Below are 19,985 nucleotides of genomic sequence, written 5' to 3' on the forward strand. Positions count from 1 at the left end.
AACATTTCTTGCTATTGCAGTCAGCCCAGCTTACCTTGTATTTCATTTATTTACAGATTGCTTCTATAATAACATTTGCTGTTTAGGTAAAGATTAAGCCCGTAGGCAGCTAGTCTTATATTGCCCCTTAAAATATTTACAGCTCTTATAATAGCATTCGTTTGTTTTGCTAAGCACAACTTATAGCTTCTAGGGTGCTAATATACATAGCTTATGTTTTTATTTGAAAATGTAATTTAATTTTAAGTCATAATTTTATATAGTAGCTCTAGGCAGCTCAACGTATATTTGCTTTTAAAAATTTTATTTCTATATATGTATGTATAATTATAAAGGAGTAGCTGCTCACTAACAGCTTAACAGCAGCAGCACTTGATAACCCAATAGCAACAGCTCTGTTAATAGCTGCTCTCATGTGTATATTTAACATAACTGCCTACGAACAGCTTTAGCAGAATAAACAAATTGAACTCAGTTGCTTAACAGTGAAATATAAAGCAAGCACTGTTCACATGAAAGGGAAATGTTAAACATAAATAGAAGCATTTGCTTAACAGACAGCTGTTAAAGTAGGATTACAGCATATGTTAAGCAAACGTATACTTAAATTGCAGGAAATTGAATGATAAATAATTATGTTTGATTTTTATTTATGCTAAATTACATTTAGCTCAATTCTCTGTTGCCCTAACAGATAAAATGCTTAACTGACAGCAGCATTTTCATATCAACAATAAAGAGCATATCAAATTCGTTCTGCAATCAACAAATGGATCTTGCTCGCAGCTTAGTTCATGTGTAGGTTGCTTTCAAATTGAAATGCCAAACGCTTTTGATGGCCTCTGTGTGATGTGTGCTGTGTGCGGCATCATTAAACTCGAGACATGCCAGCGCTGATGATGAAGCTGGTGAGACTTGTGAGTTGAGAGCTGCAACCCGCAGCTTTGCCACTTGCCGCATTGCGTGCAAATATCAACTGAAAACTACGCCGTGGCCTCCACACAGACGGGGGTGGACTGTGCGCTGTGAGAACACCGAGAACTGGCTGACTGACTGCCTAACTGGCTAAGAGGCCAACACACAGCTGGCATGCATTTACAGTTAGAGCTGCAGCAGAGATTGGCAAGCGGGCAGCGGGACAGCGGGCAGCAGGCACAGCTGGATAAAACTTTGGCTAAAGTGTTAAGAAGTGCCTGTTGGGCATTTTATTAATAGGCCACCTGCCATTAGCAGCAATTTTCAATTTTTATTTACGCTGATTAAAAGTGGCTACCAACTTGTCATATTTACAGTCGAGCAGCCGCAGCAACCGCAGCAGTTCTCTTGATACACTCAAAGGGAGGCAGAGCAGCAGCATCTAGTTGTGGGCAGTGCCTGTTGGCCAAGTGGCAGAGGCCGCTTATTGCCAATTATGCTGAACTTGTTTTGGGCGTTGCCAGTTGGTTCTGCAGTTGCAGTTGCAGCCTGCCACAGCCGCAATTTACACCAAATAGACAGAGAGACAGACGGACAGATGGACAGCCACGCGTTGTTTATGGGCGCCTGCTCTGGCCATGCACTTCTCACTAACAAAACAAGAAAAAAAAAACACAGAAACAGAAGAAGGAAAAAACTCATTGCCTTTTAACTTATGTATTTGCAGCATTGGCCATAAAAGTACACAGCAACAACAGCAGCAGCAACAACAGCAGCAGCAACAGTTGCAGCCAGCCTCGCGCACATTTACCATTTTAATTGCCATCGAGAAGTCGCAACATTTATGCGTAATCGACTTAATTTGCCAAAGCCTCAAATTGTTAAGCAAGCAAATTGGCAATTGTGAAATTTTGGCCGTTTGCCTCGATGCGAATTTGCTGCAATTGTGCAACCAGCAGCAGCAGCAGCAGCAGCAACAGTTGCAGCAGCAGCACAGCAGCAATAGCTGCGATCAAAAGGTAAGTTTCAGGCTTTGACCTTTGCGATTGCAGCACAAAATGAAATCATTAGGCGAGGGCCAACTAACTCCCGCGGTTCAAGTTAACGCCCCACAAAAAGTCCGCACAGACGCCCAATTAAAGCGCTTTACATGGACAGATTCTGGCCAACTAATGATGGCTTTAAATTTTGTTTGTTTCTTTTTTCATTTTCTTGACCTCCCACCACATGCAGGACCAGCAGCAGCAGCAGCAGCAGCAGCAGCAACAATTGCAATTGCAGTTGCATTTGGTTAAATTCATTAGCGTGGACCAAGTCACGACAAGTGTTGCGCCATCGCAGTTGCCGAGCGGAGCGCTCCGGGGCCAGCATCATCACGACGCGCGCAAGTGGCGCGAGTTCTTTGCCCAGCTGGAGGCGTTCCAGCGGCAGTGCTCCACTGCTGGGGGTCGTCTCGTTGGCGCTCTGAGCGACATACGCGCCGCCGATCTATTGGGCTTGCCAACACGCCGTCAGCTCTATGGCCAGCATCGTGCCCTTAGCCGTGCCCTCATGGACTCCCAGCTGCATAATCTCCGCAAGAATGGCGCCAACCAGCTGTTGCGCCTGCAGGCGGCAGCCAGTGCCATCAATGCAGCGCCAGCAACGGCAACTGCCACAGCAACTGCCACACCCACAGCTACGCCCACGCCCGCACCAGATGCAACAACTGCTTACCACTTGGATGCAGCTCATAAGCTGCGCAAGGTGACGCTCCTCTACAGCGAGGTGGATCGCGCCGCCCAGCGTCTGGAGCAGCTGACGGAGCAGCGACGCGAGCGACTGCGCCAGCTGACGCGACAACGCGCCTTGGAGGATGAGATCAATGAGGTGAGTCGACAGATTTTGCATTGTATACTGAATGGGAATAGGCATGGGTACAGCATGACAGCATGTTAGGCTATGGAATATTCGATTCCTATGACTTAACCAGCTGCAATCGCCTCAACAGTGACTGCTAAAAGTTCATCTTATTGTCAGTCTAGGTATTTAAATTAAATCGGTTTTCCATATGCTTTTAGGAGATTTAAGACAAGAGGAGACAGGAGATTAAGACAAAGTTCCCAATTGCTGCCCTGTTCCCTATATTAATCTATTATTTTTTGGAATTTAGCTGTATTTTTAGCAGCGCTTAGAATACACCTCTATGAAATTAATAGGAGTATACAGGTTTCGATGTTCATCCTTTTATAACTCTCTGTTAGACTATCAATGCAAAATATATTTATAAAATATACTTAAAGTTTTTTTTTTACATTGCACCAGTTTCTAAACATCTCACTGAACTTAAAAAAAATTTTAAATTTACACATTTATGATCAATATTTGATATCCATTCAATGATTTGCCCATTTTCTAAATATTTCCCAAAATTTGTTGGCGCCAGACAAATTGTGTCAATCCAAAAAAAAAACGCGCAAATGCATTAGAAAAATTTTAAGAATTTTTATTTTGTTCAAGCGAAACTTGTTTCTATTTAATTACGCCCGCTTCTTCAGACAATTTAACTGTTTTGTCACACACAAAAAAAAATAAAAGTCAATTCAATTCTAACTAAATTTGTTGATATATTTTTTCTAAGAAACCCAAAAAAAAAAAAAAAAGAAACCGAAACAAAAAAGAAAATGTTGCATGTTGTCTGTCAATTGATATGCTCGAAACGTGCCACGCTTTGAGTTTTGATGTATGTGACGATAATAACAAAGTTTAATCAAGCAACCGAGTGAGAGAGAGAGAGAGAGAGCGAGCGAGTGAGAGAGTGAGACAGCGTGAGAGGGGCAGCTGCTGAAGCTTGTGGACAGGAAATGCGCTGAAGCTCACATTTGAACAGCCACACTCGAAATGCCAAATGCAACTGTCAGATAGTGGGGCGACATTGTTAATTGAATATGCATTGGCTTAAAAGCTGGCTTTATTAATTTATTACGCGCATCCGCTTAGGCCGAGTTGGACTCGGAGTCGGTCAGCCAAATGGAGCCGTTAGATAAGCCTGCCAAGATGCGCAACTGTTGCAACTGTTGCAGTAGCTGTGGCAGCAACTGTTGCAGTTGCAATCATCGCTGTCATCCTCATTGCCAATTGCATTTCCTGGCCACTTCTTCTTCTTCTTCTCTTTTAATTGACTTGTTAATGGATATGCGCAGTGCAGTTGCAAGGGCTCAGATGAATGACTTGACTTGACTTGACTCGGCATGCCATACCATGCCATGCCATGCCTTTGCCACGATCATGATCATGATCATGATCATTGTCTACCTTTAACCCAGGCTCAGCTGCTGCCGTGCTGCATAATTGAGCACGCACGCACCCACAACAGCTCTTCCCATTTGGGCTTTATCTCTGCTCGGCTAATCTTGAGTTGGCTTTGGCTTTGGCTCCGCGCGGCGCTTAATCAGCGCCAGTGACAGTTGCTGCAACGCCCAACGACTCGCAGCAGCAGCAGCAGCAACAGTTGCTAATGCAATTTCGCTGATTAATCACAATAATTTGTTGTGGGATTAGTTAGCGCAGTCATAAAGCAAGACTCCCAAACTGCAGATTCCAAATGGAGACTCCAACTGCTGACTCCGAGTCCCCAGCTATACGTTTACATATTCGTCATACTTTCGCAGCTACTATTAAGTTTTTTATTTGTATTTTTTGGTATTATGATTACTATGATTGTTGCATGTGTGCTGCATGCCACAAACGGCAACAAAAGTATGTCAAATTGCCAACACACGATACGCAGCTACGCTGATACTCTCATAGATAAACGCCTGCTCCTGCTCCTGCTCCGTCTCCTGCCTCAGCTGCATCCTCAGTCTCAACTTCAGCTTCAATTTCAGTTTCAACTTCATCATCTTCGCATTTCATTTAATAATTTGCGGAAATTGGCATTTACAAATTTGCCAGCGCCTTGTTAACGTATCTCCACCTTGTTTATTTATTGTTGTTGCTGTTGTTGCTGTTGCTGCTGTTGCTGCTGCCTTGGCTTTAACAGTTGTTCGTACATTTTTCACACGCTCCTCCGCCTTTTGGCTCAATTTATCAACGAGCAAAATTAACTTGGCAAAAATTGAATTTTAATTGCCGGCGAAAAGTTAATGAGAAAAGTGAAAGCAAGGTTAAAGAAATTAAATACGTTTCTTGTGCGATTTTCAATCGATTTATTTCTACATATATATTTTAATTTATTTTTTAAATGATTTTTTATTTTTATTTTTGCAATAAGCCCCCTAACTGTCTGTCTGTCTGTCTGGCAGTTGCCCCATTGATTGCTTCATTGATGGCTGCGCTGGCAGCTCATTTCATTAGTTTTCATTCAAAAGTAGTTCAGCGATAAGCGTCTGACACAAGGCTGTCTCCCCTCCCTCCCTCTCCGTCAATCGCTCTCTGTCATCGTGGAATATGTCTGTCATATCGCCAATCGTCAATCGCCGCCGATCGCCGATCGCCGATCGCCGCTCGAATTAAACTAAAATCCAGCACTACGAACACGCGCTCTCAAATTCAAATGTTGTTGACACCCAAAGAGCTGAAAGAGCTTCGGATTTGTTGTCACAGATCAACAATAGTTGCCGTGGGAAGTCGAACCCATTTCACTAGAAAGCTGTAACTATCTAAAGCTCTCATCAGTTAGTTTAGTTTGTTTCGCGGTCTCCTCATAAATCAAATGAGGTGCTAAAGAGGCGCTTGAACTTTGAGTTCAACTTTGATGGATTTCAGCGAAGTTTGTCAAGAATTCTTTGATTCAAGTGAATCATTTTGAGTTGAGGAACAACTCGATTTAGATATTGCTGATTGATTATTGTTGAATCGTGTGGACAAGCATAACTGTTATATATTCTATTGTCTATCTATCTATTATCTGTCAGGTAAATATACATACAATGCTAAGCCTTTCTTGTGACTCTGACTGCTCTGCGGTACATTTGATATCTGATTACTGTGCTTTGATTAACTATAGTTCTGGCTAGAAACTTGTTTATGTATATAACGGTAAATCAATTTGGCTAAGAGCTTCGATGTATGTTTACATGTTTGCTGTTATAAATTATGTTATACTTTACAGAGAAATTTAATAATATTATTATATAACATTTGATCTAACTATGATGTACATATTAGATGGGAATGGTTTATTTGAAACTCCTAGTTGATTTTCCACAGTAAACATTTTTTTCTTTAACTATAATCAGTTCTTTTAATTTGCATCATGGAAAGAGAGTAGACATAAGAGGTGTTTGTAAGTCTTGTTAAAGCCTGAGATACATCTACAGATAAAGAGAGATAAACATTAGCTGAAAGTCCTGTACTATAAATATAATAATGAAGTTGATGAGAATCTAACTATAGATGCTAATAATGATGCAAATATATATGTATACATACTCAATTATATAATAATATTATCTATGCATACATATACATATAATGATAATATAATATATACTCTGCTTTACCGGACAGGGCATACTCTACTCTGATGAAATAACAATCCTATACACACGATTACCATCCCATATAAAACATCTCATATATTAAACACATCTATAATCAACCCCTCGTATAGTTACTGTAATAGCTGTTATCTGATATTGACTCTCTTATGTATATCTGCAGTATTTCTCAATAGATTTATAGCCCGTTAGCGTATTGAAGCTTCGTTGAACTTGTTTTGTTTACTCGGGCTAATTAAATCAATGTATTTATGTAGTTAACTAGCCAAGCGCAACTAAACCAAGTCAGCGCGAGCTTCGGCTGGCAAAGCCAATGCCAAAACTGAATCGAAAACCAAATGCGAAACGCGAATTGCGACTCTGAATGCAGCTCTGTCACCTAACAAATGTCGCTGTCGTCCATTAGGCGCGCATTCAAACAAGGTGCGAAAAAAGATGCCGCCATCGCCATTTTGTTGCTGCAACAGCAACGGCAACGGCAACGGCAACAACGACAACGACAACAGCGACGACAACAACGTCGACAACGACAACAACATTATGATGCGATATGCGATATTATATCTAAATTGTTGATCGGCTGCATTAGTCGTTGACTTTAGCTCCAGTTATGGCCAAAACTGTTGACTCTGGGTGTGTGCTACAAGTCTTCAAGTGTTGGTGTGTAGCCTTGGGTGTTGCTGCTGCTGCGGCTGCTGCGGCTGCTGCTGCTGGTGAAAGAGCTGACGATAGCTGCCTGCAGATAGCGATAAAAAAATCCACAAACGCTGACGGTGAAATTGGATTTGTTTGGGGCGCTTTCTTTGAGTGCTGCCTGTAGCTGCCCAGCTTTATATATGTATATACGTATATATTTTTGTCATTAAATTAATTTGCGCGCTGTCGGCGGCTTTTGTGCAATGAAAACTATGTTTAATTGTTTCGCGCCTTGAATTGCAGCAGCAGTCCCAGTGGCAACAGTTGCTGCCGTTGATGTCTTGACCATTTGACCAAACGACAAGTTTTATGTTATTTCTGTTGTTGCGGAAGCAAGCAAACGCCTCAACTTATTTATGGCCTCTGACATATGAACCCGCGGCTAGCTCGTGTGCCAGCCAGGAATGTGCCTTGCATAACTGCAACAGCAGCAGGAGCAGCAGCAGGAGCAGCAGCAGCAACAGCAAACAGCAGCTGCAGCAACTGTTGAGAACTTGGCTGAGCATAGAATTTCGGTCACAAAAAAAAAAAAAAAAAAAAAAAAGAAACTGGCCATGAAATATGAAGGCTTATTTAGTGTCGACAGGGCAAATGAACAGAGAGAGGCAAAGAGAGAGAGAGGGAGAGATGGAGAGAAGCAGTCAGGTGAAGACCTCTTGGACTCGCGTGGCATTAATAATAACCCCGACGGGCTGGCAACCGGTTGATGCATGCAAATGCAACAATGCCGGACGAGGCGAGGCGAGGCGGGGTGAGGCGAGGCCTGGCCTGGCCTGGCCAGCCAACTCCTGCCTGTCGCTCTGTGTCATCAATGTGAACGTTAATCATACGCTTAGAGCTCGGACGGACAACGCCAAAGGCGCTGCAATGTCTAGAATGTCGGCAGCAACAGTTGCTGCTGCTGCTGCTGTTGCTGTTGCTGCTGCATCTTCATACGTTTATTGAATCAACTTAAGCCTCGCAGCACATGTCAAAATCTAATTCGTCGCATTGACTTTGACATGTTGTTTTTAGCATTTTTTTCTTTTCTTGCCTTACACTAATTTTACACGCATTTTTAGAAATCGTCAACTTCATCAACGGCTGTCATCATTTTCCATTTCATTTTCAGTTTTCAGTTTTTCTTTCCCGCTTTTAAGCGTCGTCACGTCTGCTGCTGCGCCTCTGATGCCAGCGATAAGCTGCGCTCACTGTCACTCTGTTGCAAGTTGTTGCTTCTGTTGTTGTTGTTGTTGTTGTTGCACTTGCTGCGACATAAAACACGGCTGCATGCAATATTGTCAACACATTAACGTCTTTGGCCTTTTGTGTTCACAATTTATGACTTTGTGCGTGCAGCTTCCCTCTACCTCTCTCTCCCTCTCCTCCCCTCTCTCTCTCTCTAATCTGTTATCTACCCTCTCTTTCACTGTCTGTTTGGAAAGTGAAAAATAAGTAAAATTTTAATTGCCTTTTCGCGCGTCAAACAGTTCAGCTTAAATTACTTTATTATAACAACATGCGAGCATTTCTAGTTCAGCTCTCCCAATACACCAATACACCAATGTCTCCATACAACAATCTATCAATACACCAATACACCAATGCAACTATACCCTAATACACTACTACATCAATCATCTAATACATCAATACAATAATAGACCAATACATCTATACACCAATAGACCAATGCATTAGACCAATACATACTTTAATAAACCAATACATCAATACTCTAATAGACTCTAATACACCAATACATCAAAACTCTAACGCACCAATACACCAATGCAACTATAAACCACTATCCTTACTATATCTCATACTCCACTATCCAAATCTCAATGCTCCTATTTTCTCACCATTTTTTCATCGAAATACCTCCCATATTATATGTCCCATACACCAATCTTAAAGCAACCTGAATCCAATTACATATTTCATTTTCGTTTTTGCAGCCTCTACACGACTGGGCTTATTTTAACGATGCTCTTAAAGTCACAGACTTGATTTACAATTTATAGTTAAGATCCCACTTTAGTTGAGATATATTTCTTGTTGTATTTTCAGTCATTAGCTTTAAGCACAGGTTAATGCTGCGATTCCTTTAATTTATGTCGCGTATTAAAACTTAATGCACATTCGCATTGCACTACAAAAAGCTGCCTCAAGCTCGACTTCGGCTTCGGCTTTGACTTCGGCTTGCCAAAGCCAGTGCATAAAACCGAACTGAAATGCGAATCCATTAGGCATGGAAATCGGTTCAGTTTTAAAAGAGTTTTAAAAGAGTTATGAAAGCGCAAAAGTATTTTTGGCTTTGTTAGTTTCGCTTGATCTAGGAATTTTTGCTAGTGTTGGGTTATATTTAAATATTTTTTATGTGCTCACACTCAAATGGAGTTTGAGGCTTTAATGGGGAAATATGCATTTGCATGTATATGCATTTAAAAATATAACTAAAATAATTTATCAATTTCGATTTGGCTAAGATTGTTTAATATCTAGATTTGTAGCTAGCATTTATAGATTATTTCCGGTCTTAAAAAAAAAATGGTATATGCCTTAAAAATTGGGTATTCGCATTTAAGAGCAGAATTCATTAAAAAATAAAATCGATAGAAAAAAATATATTTTTTTAGTTTTAGTTATTTATTTGATTTCTTTATTTATTTATTCATTTATTTATTTTTTTAATTTTTTTTTTATATATATATATGTATATAAAGATTTCAGTTCACTTGCTTTTGCTGATGCATGTGCTCTAAATTTCCATCAGCAAAACTCAACAAACGCTGCCAGGCTCTTCCCCTCTTCATTCACTCAAGTTTCATAGGGTATATCTAAGTGTTATTCTTTTGAATTGGTCCACAGCTTTTCTGTATTTAAGGCTTCAGTGCACTTTAAGCGTTGCCATTCACAGGCCACATTCATGTTTGATGTCTCATTTGGAGCACACACACACACTCACACAGCTGTCACTTAGCTGCTCTAGAGTATCTACGCATCTAACCCAACTCCACTCTGGCGCCCTCTCCCACTGTCTCTCTGTCTCTGTTTCTCTCTCTGTGCTTTATAGCACACTCACTTTAGCGATCTGGAGCTAGTTATCGGCGCTATAATTTCTGAGTAACTGCCATAAATTGCGGACAAATTACACGACATGGTGATTAAAATAAGAACATCTTAAGAGTGTGCATAGAGAGAGGAAGAAGGAGAGAGACAGAGAGAGAGACGGAGAGAGAGAGAAAGAGAGAGATAAGCAGCTGGCAGATATGCCTCGACCATGAAGAGCCACAAATTAGTTAAGCTCGAGTTGGAAATGAGACAGGCCGAATGGCAAATGGCGATTGGCCAATGGCAAATGGCAATAGCAAATGGCAAACGCATATCATTTAAGACGCACTTCAAATAAATTACCCAAGACCAGAAATAGAAACAGAACCCCCGAAGCCGACACAGACCGAAAATCCCAATAGCTGTCGCAATTTTCTAAGATAGCAACAGCAACGGCAACAGCAACGGCTCTGGCAACAGCAACAACAGCAGCAACAACAGCTTCGACAATGGCGACAACTTTGTAAAGTGTCAAAATAAATTCGATATTGTGGCTTAAAAAATGTTTATGGCTGCGAGATAAATACGCGACATTTGCGTAAATTACACGACAGCAGCAGCAGCAGCAGCAACAGTTGCCGCCGTCGCAGCAGCAGCAGCAGCAACAGTTGCCACGCATGCGCAACATAGATGTTGCTATTGCTGTTGTTGTAGGTGTTGCATGTGTTTTATGGCGCATGCGATCAACTTGTTAAACTGTCACGTTAAATTTGCGTTTTATGTCAGCAAACACCCAACGGCAACAGCAGCAACAACAACAACAGCAACAGCAGCAACAGCAGCAACAGCAACAACAACAACAACAACAGCCTCAGCAGCTTCTCTATGATGTGCCGCATCATACGCCGTCTAGTGATAGAGAGTGCAGTCAACTGGGCGAGTTATCAGCAAAGCTGACAAAAGACAACATCCGCTGCAGCGCTGTAGACCAACGACAGTTGCCACCGGCTGGCAAATAGAATAATAGAGTAATAGACTCTCCAATCGAAAGCTTATCACTGCCTTGAAGCAACAGGCCCTGCAGCTGCTGCTGTTGTTGCTGCTGCTGTTGTTGCTGTTGCTGTTGCTGCTGCTGCGGGAGATGTGCCTGCAGCTCACATATTTACTTAGCTAAGCAAATTGCAGCAGGGCAACATTCAACAGCGACAGCATAATCAACAAGCACACAAAGCAACAGAGCTGACAGCCTCTGCACTAGCTAGAAAATGTGGCTAGAAAATGGCCAAGTTTTAGCGAATGCAAATAATAATGAATACAAGAAACTTGTAAGACGCTATATATTTATATACAAGTATATATTTTACTATTGTGACACACCTTCACTTAAAGTTGAGTTAGCCATTTGGAATGTTGCAGCTCTATTCAGTAGAGCACAAAAGCTTGAAAGGAAATTGCAAATCAATATGTATTGAACAATTGGCTTTTAAATCAGTTTAATTAAAAGTGAAATACAATAGCTGCCAAAGCAAGGAAGTCGAGTGAGCTGTAGAAAACAAATTTCGTACATGTTTATATATTATATAAAATATATTAGGCGTATTGAATTCATTTCATCGAAAGATCTTTGTCACATGTATACAAATTGCATATATAGATATAGTCACAATTTGTAATATTATATTAATTGTGTATTGCTGTGACATTTTAAAGTAAAGTTCCCAAAGTCTCTTCCTATAACACATTTTTTTTACGCCCCCATTAACTGATTCAAATTCCACATAAAAAATATAATCATAAACATATAATAAATCTCTTTCCACTAAGAATCTTATTAAGCATAATAAATAAAAAGCTAGTATTTCAGCTAAAAAGTAGCTAAACTGAGTAGAGCTAGCACCGCTAGTTAGCAACATGATAATGATGTTTGCAGTGCCTAGCCAGTGCCTGTTGCTGGTTGTCATCAGCAGCGACAACAACAACAGCAGCAACAACAGCAGCAGCAACAGCTCTGGGCTTCCAATTCCAGCGACATCTTCCAGTGCCAGCCAAATGCGACTGCCCTCTGCCTGATTATTATATATTTGCACAGACTAATTGTTTGGATTTGATTGAATTTCATTGAGCGATGCCGACGTTGGCGGTGAGCAGCGAGCAGCGCTTTCCAGTTTCGATTCCAATTCATTGTCTCACTTCCAGTTCGAGTTCCAGTCGCAATTCTGAGCCGTTGGTGGCATGTTGTTGTTGCTGTTGTCGCGCTTAGCGGGCAGCATTAATTGTTATCGCATTTCGAGCTCAGTACGCATTATGATCGGCAGCTCCTCCCCTGCAGCTCCGGCGTCATCGGCGTCATCGGCGTCATCGGCATCGGCGGCGTCAGCTGGCAGCGAGCGTGAAACAGCTGCCAGCCATTTGGCAGCCCAAATAGCCAACTATGTGAGTCATCAGCCACTTACAGTTACCCACGGCAGCCTGAGAAGCCTCATCAGCCAGCTCAACGTGCAACCAACTGAAACTTGTTAAAGTTTTCTTGTTTTGTTTTGGCCATTTTGTGATGCTGCTGCTGCGACTGCTGCTGCTGCTGCCTCTGCCTGCATTTGATTTCACTTGCGCGTCATTCGTAAGGTTCGATCGGTGGCTGCTGCAGGCGCGTCTTATCGCATCGGCGCTGGCATTACAAATTTCTTTGCAGCAGCGATTTACTAAATCAAAATCAATTAATTTATTTATTATATTGACTCTCTTATTGACTCTGTGTGTGCTTATCTGTGTCTGTGTGTGTGTGGCAATCTCTCAAATGCCATCAGCCAATAAAACTAAAAAAGGCCTTGCGCTCAGTCATGTAAACAATGCTAGCAACTGAGCCGGCTGCACACAACAGCAACAACTAGCTAAAACAGGGTGTGCAAAAATACAAAATAAATTGATTAATTAAACAATCAAAAATTGCTAAATAATTACGAAAACAAGTGTTGAAATCTGTGCAAAAAAAAAGTGATCGAAAATTCAATTTTCAAAATGTCTTTAAGCGAAGATTTTTGGGGCATGTTTTTACGGCATATTTTGCAAGAGGTTAGCTACGATAACAAAAGTGTGGTGAAATGTATTTTAAATAATAACTAAAATAAGGATTTACAGAAGAAGATTTCAATATTTTTTCCACTTAGAAAAGTAAAAATTGAATTCTATCTATAATTTTTTATAGAATTTCAATTATGAGTAAAAATGTCTAAAAAATTTTAAAGAAAAGTTGTAATTGAATTTCGTAAAGAAATTATTTGAAATATAAATTGCTTAAAAAATTTCAAAAATGGAAACAGCATGAAATTTTGATTTAAGATACTTAAAAAATATAATCAGTTATCAGTTATATAAAAAATGGGCATCATTTCGTCAAAGTCTCTGAAAGCAAAATTTCATTCTGATGAAGTTATCAAAACTCCATTAAATTTATGGTTTTCAATAATACTTAAAAATTCTTTTGTCATTTATTGTTTGCATTGCTTTTAATATGTTAAAACTATGTATCCATCCATTCATAATATCAAAAGATATTTCTGTCATTTCATGTTAAATCATGAAATTCTCCAACTCCAAAAAATTCTCCATAACCATAAAAAAAACTCTCCATAACATATACATAACTCTATACAAATATCTAATCAGTTGTGAAAAGCTTTTACACTGAAAGAAAATGATGTCCCAATAGCTACATTCCCAAGTGCAGATTTTAGATTTATCAATAACCCTTAAGATATTTTGCATATATTTCAATTTTCTGATCAATTACCAACAGCCTTTACACTTCAAAAAATGAGCTGCACTTTTTATTTCGTCACCAAAAGAGAACTTGTCATCAATTTTCGAAGGCACTCAATGCCTCTATCAGTTCTGAGCTATTGCAACACCCTGTATTCCCGATCGTACATGTCAATACACATACACATATACATATGCACATACATATATGCACGCTTGTCGGTTTGGTCATGCCTTCCATATCTGATGAGAGCATGAAGTCCGAGTCAGCCTGATTGAAACTGGAGCAGCAGCTGAAGCTGGTGCACAGCTTTGACACTGCCCCCATAGACGTAGGCAGACAGTTTCATTCATTGGGCAGGACATGGACATGCCCCCAAAAACAAAAACGTTGCTGATGCGGACTGAGGGGCATTATCTCCAAAGCCAAAGATCGACAAAGACAGAGACCAAAAACGGAAAGTGAATGCGGCGTGGCACACGCGTCGTCAGCTGACTAGCTGAATAGCTGGGAAGCTGGTTAGTTAGTTAAGGTTGGGTCTTAGTCTGCAGCAGCATCATCATCATCATCATCATCATCATCGATTGTATCAATTCAATTGGACGCAGCAGGTGATTAAAAATTGGTTAGAGCTACAAAATTATCAATGTGAGATCGTTGATTGGCTCGTGGTTGTTGTCAATGTTGTTGCTGTTGTTGTTGTTGTTGTTATTGCTTTCAATACCTTTGGGAACGCTGAAATGCCCCAACGAGGAATCATTTGATTTGATTTGTGCGCGATTGGTTTTTAATTTGTAAAGTGGAGCCTAATTAGATCGTCGATGAGTTTCACTTTTCGTCAGGAGAAAGAGAGGGAGAGAGAGAGAGAGAGAGAGGGAGAGAGGGAAGCCCTGACATAGACGTGGGCGCGTCTCTGAAGGTTCCATCCACACTTAATGCAAACTCATTTTGTTGTCTGTCGCTTTGTAGGTCACCTCTTGGCTGGGCAATGACGGTGCTGAAACCTTGCAAAGATTCGCACAGCTGCAGCTGGAGACCGAGGCGCAGCTGAAGGCCCAAGAGCTGGAATTTGAGAAATACTATTTCATAGCCAGGGTAAGTCGAAGTGAAGCTCTCCATGATTGGCTCTAATCTGTGTGCTCTGCAGAAACACTTGGCCAAGGGTCGCGATCTGCACTTGGCAGCCAATAAGATTGCCGTGCTCACCGAGAGCGCACAGAATCTGAAGACGGCGCTGGACCAATTCGCCGAGAAGCTGGAGAAGACGCGAGAGCGCATCGAGGGCGGTGCACGACTGCTGCATCTGCTGACGCAGCATCAGCGCGAGACGAGTTGTCTGGAGGAGCTGCAGCGCCTCGCCGCGCAGCTGAATGCCACAGCGCTGCTGGACAAGCACCTGCCCGCTGTGCGCCGGAGCAGCACACTGCCAGCAGCCAGCAGCACGCCGGCCCAGGCTCAGGGCAGCAAGCGGGGCAGCTATCGCTGCAGCTCCGGCAATGGCAGCTCCTTTGAGGGCGCCACCGGCGGCAGCCAGTGCAGCTGCTGGCGCGAAAGTCGCAATCTGGAGGACATGGACGAGCCAGAGGAGGAGCCGGATCGCGAGTGCCTGGGCGATGCCGACGGCGAGGAGCAACAGTCCAAGATAGCCGACTCCGGCGTCGGAGTCTGCGACAATTGCGAACGCAATCCGAAGCTGGCGAGGATTTGCAGCTGCCAGAGCCTAAACGAGAAGAGGTGAGTTGAAGCTACTGAAGCAGGCGAGATTAAAACTGACGCCGGCATTCCCTTCCCAGTCACGACGAGCTGCTCGAGGATGAGTGCTTCGATCGGCCGACCAAGCGCTACATGGACATGCACTCGCCCATGGAGGCGAATGCTCATCTGCAGTGCCATGCCTCCAATCTGGAGCTGACCACACTGGAGGAGCTCAGCTGTTTGGAACCAAAAATACAAAAGTAAGTAAATTGCTTTGTCTTCATGCAGGGGGAAGGTATGCAAGAACCTACTATAGGGTCTCCGCAAAACCCTGGGAATCTATTTTGGATCTTCGGGAAGTTTTCTCCATCTTATTCCCCTACCTAGCTGGAAGGTTTAAGGATCTCCTAAGCTTTTCTTTTATTCTCCCCTTTCTCATCTCTCCCCCTTTCGCATATCCCCACAGAACGCTTCTATTGATCATGCGCGAAATGATTGGTACCGAACGCGACTACGTGCGCTCCTTGTACTACGTAATCGAGAACTATATCGATGAGCTGCTTCGCGAGGATATTCCACAGCCACTGCGAGGCCAGCGGAACGTGATCTTTGGCAACATTGAGAAGATCTTCGAGTTCCACAACTCGCACTTCCTTGGCGAACTGGAGCGCTACGAGCGCAATCCGCTCAAGGTGGGCGCCGCCTTCCTGGAAATGGAGTCCAAGTTCTATTTGTACGCGCTGTACAACAAGAACAAGCCCAAGAGCGATACGCTGCTCAGTGAATATGGCAGCTCATTCTTCAAGCCGAAGCAGATGCAGCTGCAGGATAAGATGGACCTGGCCTCCTACTTGCTGAAGCCTGTCCAGCGCATGGGCAAGTATGCGCTGCTGCTGCAGCAGCTGGTCAAGGCGGTCAAGGGCGTGGAGGGCGCCGCGCTGCAAGAGATTGCCGCCGATGTGGAGGAGCTGCAGCGTGCCGAGGAGATGGTCAAGTTCCAGCTGCGACACGGCAACGATCTGCTGGCCATGGACTCGCTGAGGGACTGCGACGTCAATGTGAAGGAGCAGGGACGATTGCTGCGACAGAACGAGTTCCTCGTCTGGCAGGGACGCGGCGGCAAGAAGACGCTGCGACAGGTGTTTCTCTTCGAGGAGCTGGTGCTGTTCAGCAAGGCACGACGTTTTCCCGACCACAAGGTTAGTTCGATCAGCAATACTGTAGACCAGGCCTCAACTTAAACTCACCTCCTCCTCCTCCTCCTCCTCCTTTGCAGAACTTGGACATTTACATATACAAGAACAGCATCAAGACCTCAGATATCGGTTTGACTGCGCATACGGGTGACTCGACGACCAAGTTTGAGATCTGGTTTAGGAAGCGCAAGCCGGATGACACCTGGGTGCTGCAGTGCATGTCGGAGGACATTAAGAATGCCTGGACCGAGGAGATATCGAAGCTGCTCTGGAAGCAGGCGAAACGAAATCGAGGTGAGTGCATCAGGCCGAACTGATTTCTTGATATCTAATCAATATCATTGCAGACATTCGCCTGGCAGAGATGTCTTCCATGGGCATTGGCAGCAAACCCTGCCTGGACATACGCCCGAGCAACAATCAGATCAGCGACCGTTCCATACCGCTCACGCAGCTGAACAAGAGTAAGTCCGAGGCTAAGCCGGAAAAGCAGCTCCTAACCCGAATCCTTATAGCGCCCAAGCTGCGTCATACGGAGCCTGGCAAGGGCAGCATGCGTCGTCCCAACTCGTTAATCTCGGAGAGCTCGCTCTCCAGCGGCACCAGCACCACGAGCAGCAGCTCCATCAGCGGCGGCTGCTCCTCCGGCCATGCCGCGCATGAGACGGGAAGACACAGCCTCAATCTGAGCTTCAGCAAGCATTGCTCGAGCAATAGCAACAACAACAGCAGTCCGGCCACCTTGGAGCTGATCAATGAGACGCAGGCGCTGAAGCTGAGCAGCAGCAGCGAGCAGCAGGATAGCTCAGCAGTGGCCAGAGGCCAGGCCACGCCCACGCTCACGAGCAGCGGCTCGAGCCGCAGCAGCAAGCGACACCACAAACGATCGACGACAATCGTCAGCCAGCTGTCCATGGGTATAGAGCTTGAATTGTGCTACTTCTTCTAGATGTCAATGGTTCCTTTTAGTTGCCTTGTTGTTGTTTGTTTAATGTTTCCGAAACCCTATGTATATAAAAACTCACACACCAACACACACCACTCCCCAGTATTACTCAACTGTATATATGTATATAGACCCCACCTCACACACACCTCCCGCTCACCTAACAACTAGTTGTGCTGCATGCTCTATGTATATTGCTGGATAAAAAGAGAGAGAGAGAGAGAGAAATGATATACCTGCATAACCCACACTCTTCCTATACTCTATATATCTAGAGAGCGGCATACTGTCCGATATGTCCATAACGCCGGATCAGGAGCATGCCCACTTGGCCGCCGAGCAGCTGTCGGGCAACCGAGGCAGCTGGTCCACCAGCCTGGCCAGCGCCAGTTCCAGCACGAGCACGAGCACCTCGACCGTTATACTGCGTCGCTACAAGTCGTACGCCCACGCAGCTGAGTCAGCGAGTCCGCCCGAGAGCAACAAGTGAAGCCTTCCTCTAAACCGATGGATGCCCGAGAGAGCGATAGAGCGAGGGGGAGAGGCAGAAGCACAGAGAGTATACATAGCTTTAGCGAAACGGTTTCATCAGATTCAAATTATCATATACGAACATACATACAAACATACATACATACATATATATGCATGCATACTTATTATAATTTTTGTTATTTATTATTTATTTGATTTTAGTTGCGTTAAAATTTTTTGTCATCAATTTTCATCCTATTGTATTATTATAATTTGCCCTGGATGCAGTTTTCCTCTTTGTTTTTTTGTTTTTTCTTTTCTAATCTTCATATAGAAAATTTGAAATTATTGAATTCAATGTGTCAATGTCGAAATATATTTCATAACTCTTAATCAAACTAAACCCACACACACACACACACACATACACAAAACGAGAGGCATACCACAAAGTGCCAGCCGAAAAGGAAAACGAAAAAAAAAATAGAAGAAAAGAAAAATATATCGAAAACGAAATTCATAACGTACAGTTAGTTAATATATGTAAATTAAGTGCCTATCTTTAATTTATCGTAAAAGGAAAACAAAATATACATAAATAATTGCATATCTTTTAATATATGAATAATGTATACACATCTAAGCAAAGAATTGAATAAATGTTGCTTCGAAATATACAAAAAAAAAAGTTTTAAGGCATGTGCTCATTAATCTTATTAGAATGCGTTCAATTAAAAATTCTAAATTTTAAAATATCTGCTATGCATGTTGCGCTGTAATTCCCAACTGCTTATTCTGGCCAACACTGGTTTATATACGAGCTGAATGGCAGAATTTTAGACCGAAATGAAGAAAACTTTACCTCCCGAACCATCGTGTGGGCCTTTGTCATTTTTGTCAAAGGGACGTAATTCTGATTTGTTTAAACTTTAAAGTTATTTTTAATATTTTTATTTATTTTTTGTTTTTAAAAGAAAACTCTTTACGTCTACTAGTTAACATGACAGTCTCTGTTACTTAACAGCGGTCTGTGTTAGCCGCCGTGCAGTGTGGATATAAATAAAACATTATCGTTCGCCTGTAGTTCGTACTCCAGCTCACCCTAATTAAAAACAATAAATAAAATGTAAATAATAATTTAAACATCACTTACCAGCAGCTCCCAGTCTGTATCATTGATCAGCACTAATATGCCAGGCCGCCTGAAACAGAAATACAAATAAATATTACAACTGCACGTGTTGCTTCTGCATTCTCTCCTTACACTGTGTCTCCTTGTATGAATAGCTCTGCTCGCTCCGTTAAAATGTTGGCATGCATCCACTTCAGCAAATTGGCAATGGTCCCTGCAATTAATCTTTTAACTCCACCGAAAGAGAAGTAAATTCTAAGCATGCTCACATTTTTGCGTGCCATCCAAACTGATTTCACGTCGTTTGATATTGCCAAATAGCAGCTCTGCCCCAGCACTGAAGACACAAATTTCTTTAGTATTGCTAAATATTTATGGCATTCTATCTTACCTGAACTCTAGTATTATTTTTAAATCCGGTGTGTTATTGTTGCTCATCATTAATCTGTTATTGTTTTGTTCATTTGCCATTCACAGTGAAAAGCAACATTTTGCAGTGCGTTTACAGTCTTGCTGACTCATATTTGCGTTGACTCATAATGCGTTTTCAGTGCTCTTTATTGCGCTGGTCGCATACGTAACGTAAGAGCTGTTAACGTATTTTCAGTTTTGAATTCAAATTACGAAGTTAAAATTAGGCCAATTCGTGGTTGGTAAA

The 19,985-nt window shown here is 42.5% G+C and overlaps 2 protein-coding genes across 3 annotated transcripts in view; one reads left to right on the plus strand and one right to left on the minus strand.

Moving 5' to 3' along the window:
- The window catches only part of Pura (Puratrophin-1-like), a 54,760-nt gene extending 35,976 nt beyond the window's left edge, over positions 1 to 18,784 (plus strand). For both annotated transcript variants that reach the window (XM_089467959.1, XM_089467960.1), the window contains exons 8-17: positions 1,643 to 1,934; positions 2,149 to 2,784; positions 14,854 to 14,979; positions 15,032 to 15,618; positions 15,678 to 15,839; positions 16,046 to 16,778; positions 16,856 to 17,069; positions 17,123 to 17,239; positions 17,291 to 17,692; positions 17,997 to 18,784. In XM_089467959.1, coding sequence (XP_089324085.1) covers positions 1,643 to 1,934; positions 2,149 to 2,784; positions 14,854 to 14,979; positions 15,032 to 15,618; positions 15,678 to 15,839; positions 16,046 to 16,778; positions 16,856 to 17,069; positions 17,123 to 17,239; positions 17,291 to 17,692; positions 17,997 to 18,211 — 3,484 coding nt within the window. In that variant the 3' untranslated portion in view covers positions 18,212 to 18,784. The remainder of the gene's footprint in view (positions 1 to 1,642; positions 1,935 to 2,148; positions 2,785 to 14,853; positions 14,980 to 15,031; positions 15,619 to 15,677; positions 15,840 to 16,045; positions 16,779 to 16,855; positions 17,070 to 17,122; positions 17,240 to 17,290; positions 17,693 to 17,996) is intronic.
- Positions 18,785 to 19,123: 339 nt separating this feature from the next.
- On the minus strand, positions 19,124 to 19,878 carry Urm1 (Ubiquitin-related modifier 1). Its single transcript, XM_018006506.2, has 5 exons — positions 19,719 to 19,878; positions 19,597 to 19,664; positions 19,460 to 19,541; positions 19,349 to 19,397; positions 19,124 to 19,297 (listed from the first exon to the last, which is right to left on the minus strand). Exons 1-5 carry the CDS (start codon positions 19,796 to 19,798, stop codon positions 19,229 to 19,231), a joined length of 348 nt encoding a protein of 115 aa, XP_017861995.2. The 5' UTR covers positions 19,799 to 19,878; the 3' UTR covers positions 19,124 to 19,228.
- Positions 19,879 to 19,985: the final 107 nt, after the last annotated feature.

Source organism: Drosophila arizonae, chromosome 4 (assembly GCF_054131065.1).
Source record: "Drosophila arizonae isolate 15081-1271.41 chromosome 4, UAZ_ARI_1.0, whole genome shotgun sequence".
NCBI lineage: Eukaryota > Metazoa > Arthropoda > Insecta > Diptera > Drosophilidae > Drosophila > Drosophila arizonae.

What these genes read in the sequence shown, in the direction of transcription:
- Urm1 (XM_018006506.2), bottom strand. Translation starts at nt 19,798, where the DNA reads ATGGCAAATGAACAAAACAATAACAGATTAATGATGAGCAACAATAAC. An exon ending in AAAATAATACTAGAGTTCAG is followed by an intron (nt 19,665 to 19,718) that starts GTAAGATAGAAT and finishes TTGTGTCTTCAG; the next exon opens with TGCTGGGGCAGAGCTGCTAT. An exon ending in ATACAGACTGGGAGCTGCTG is followed by an intron (nt 19,298 to 19,348) that starts GTAAGTGATGTT and finishes GTTTTTAATTAG; the next exon opens with GGTGAGCTGGAGTACGAACT.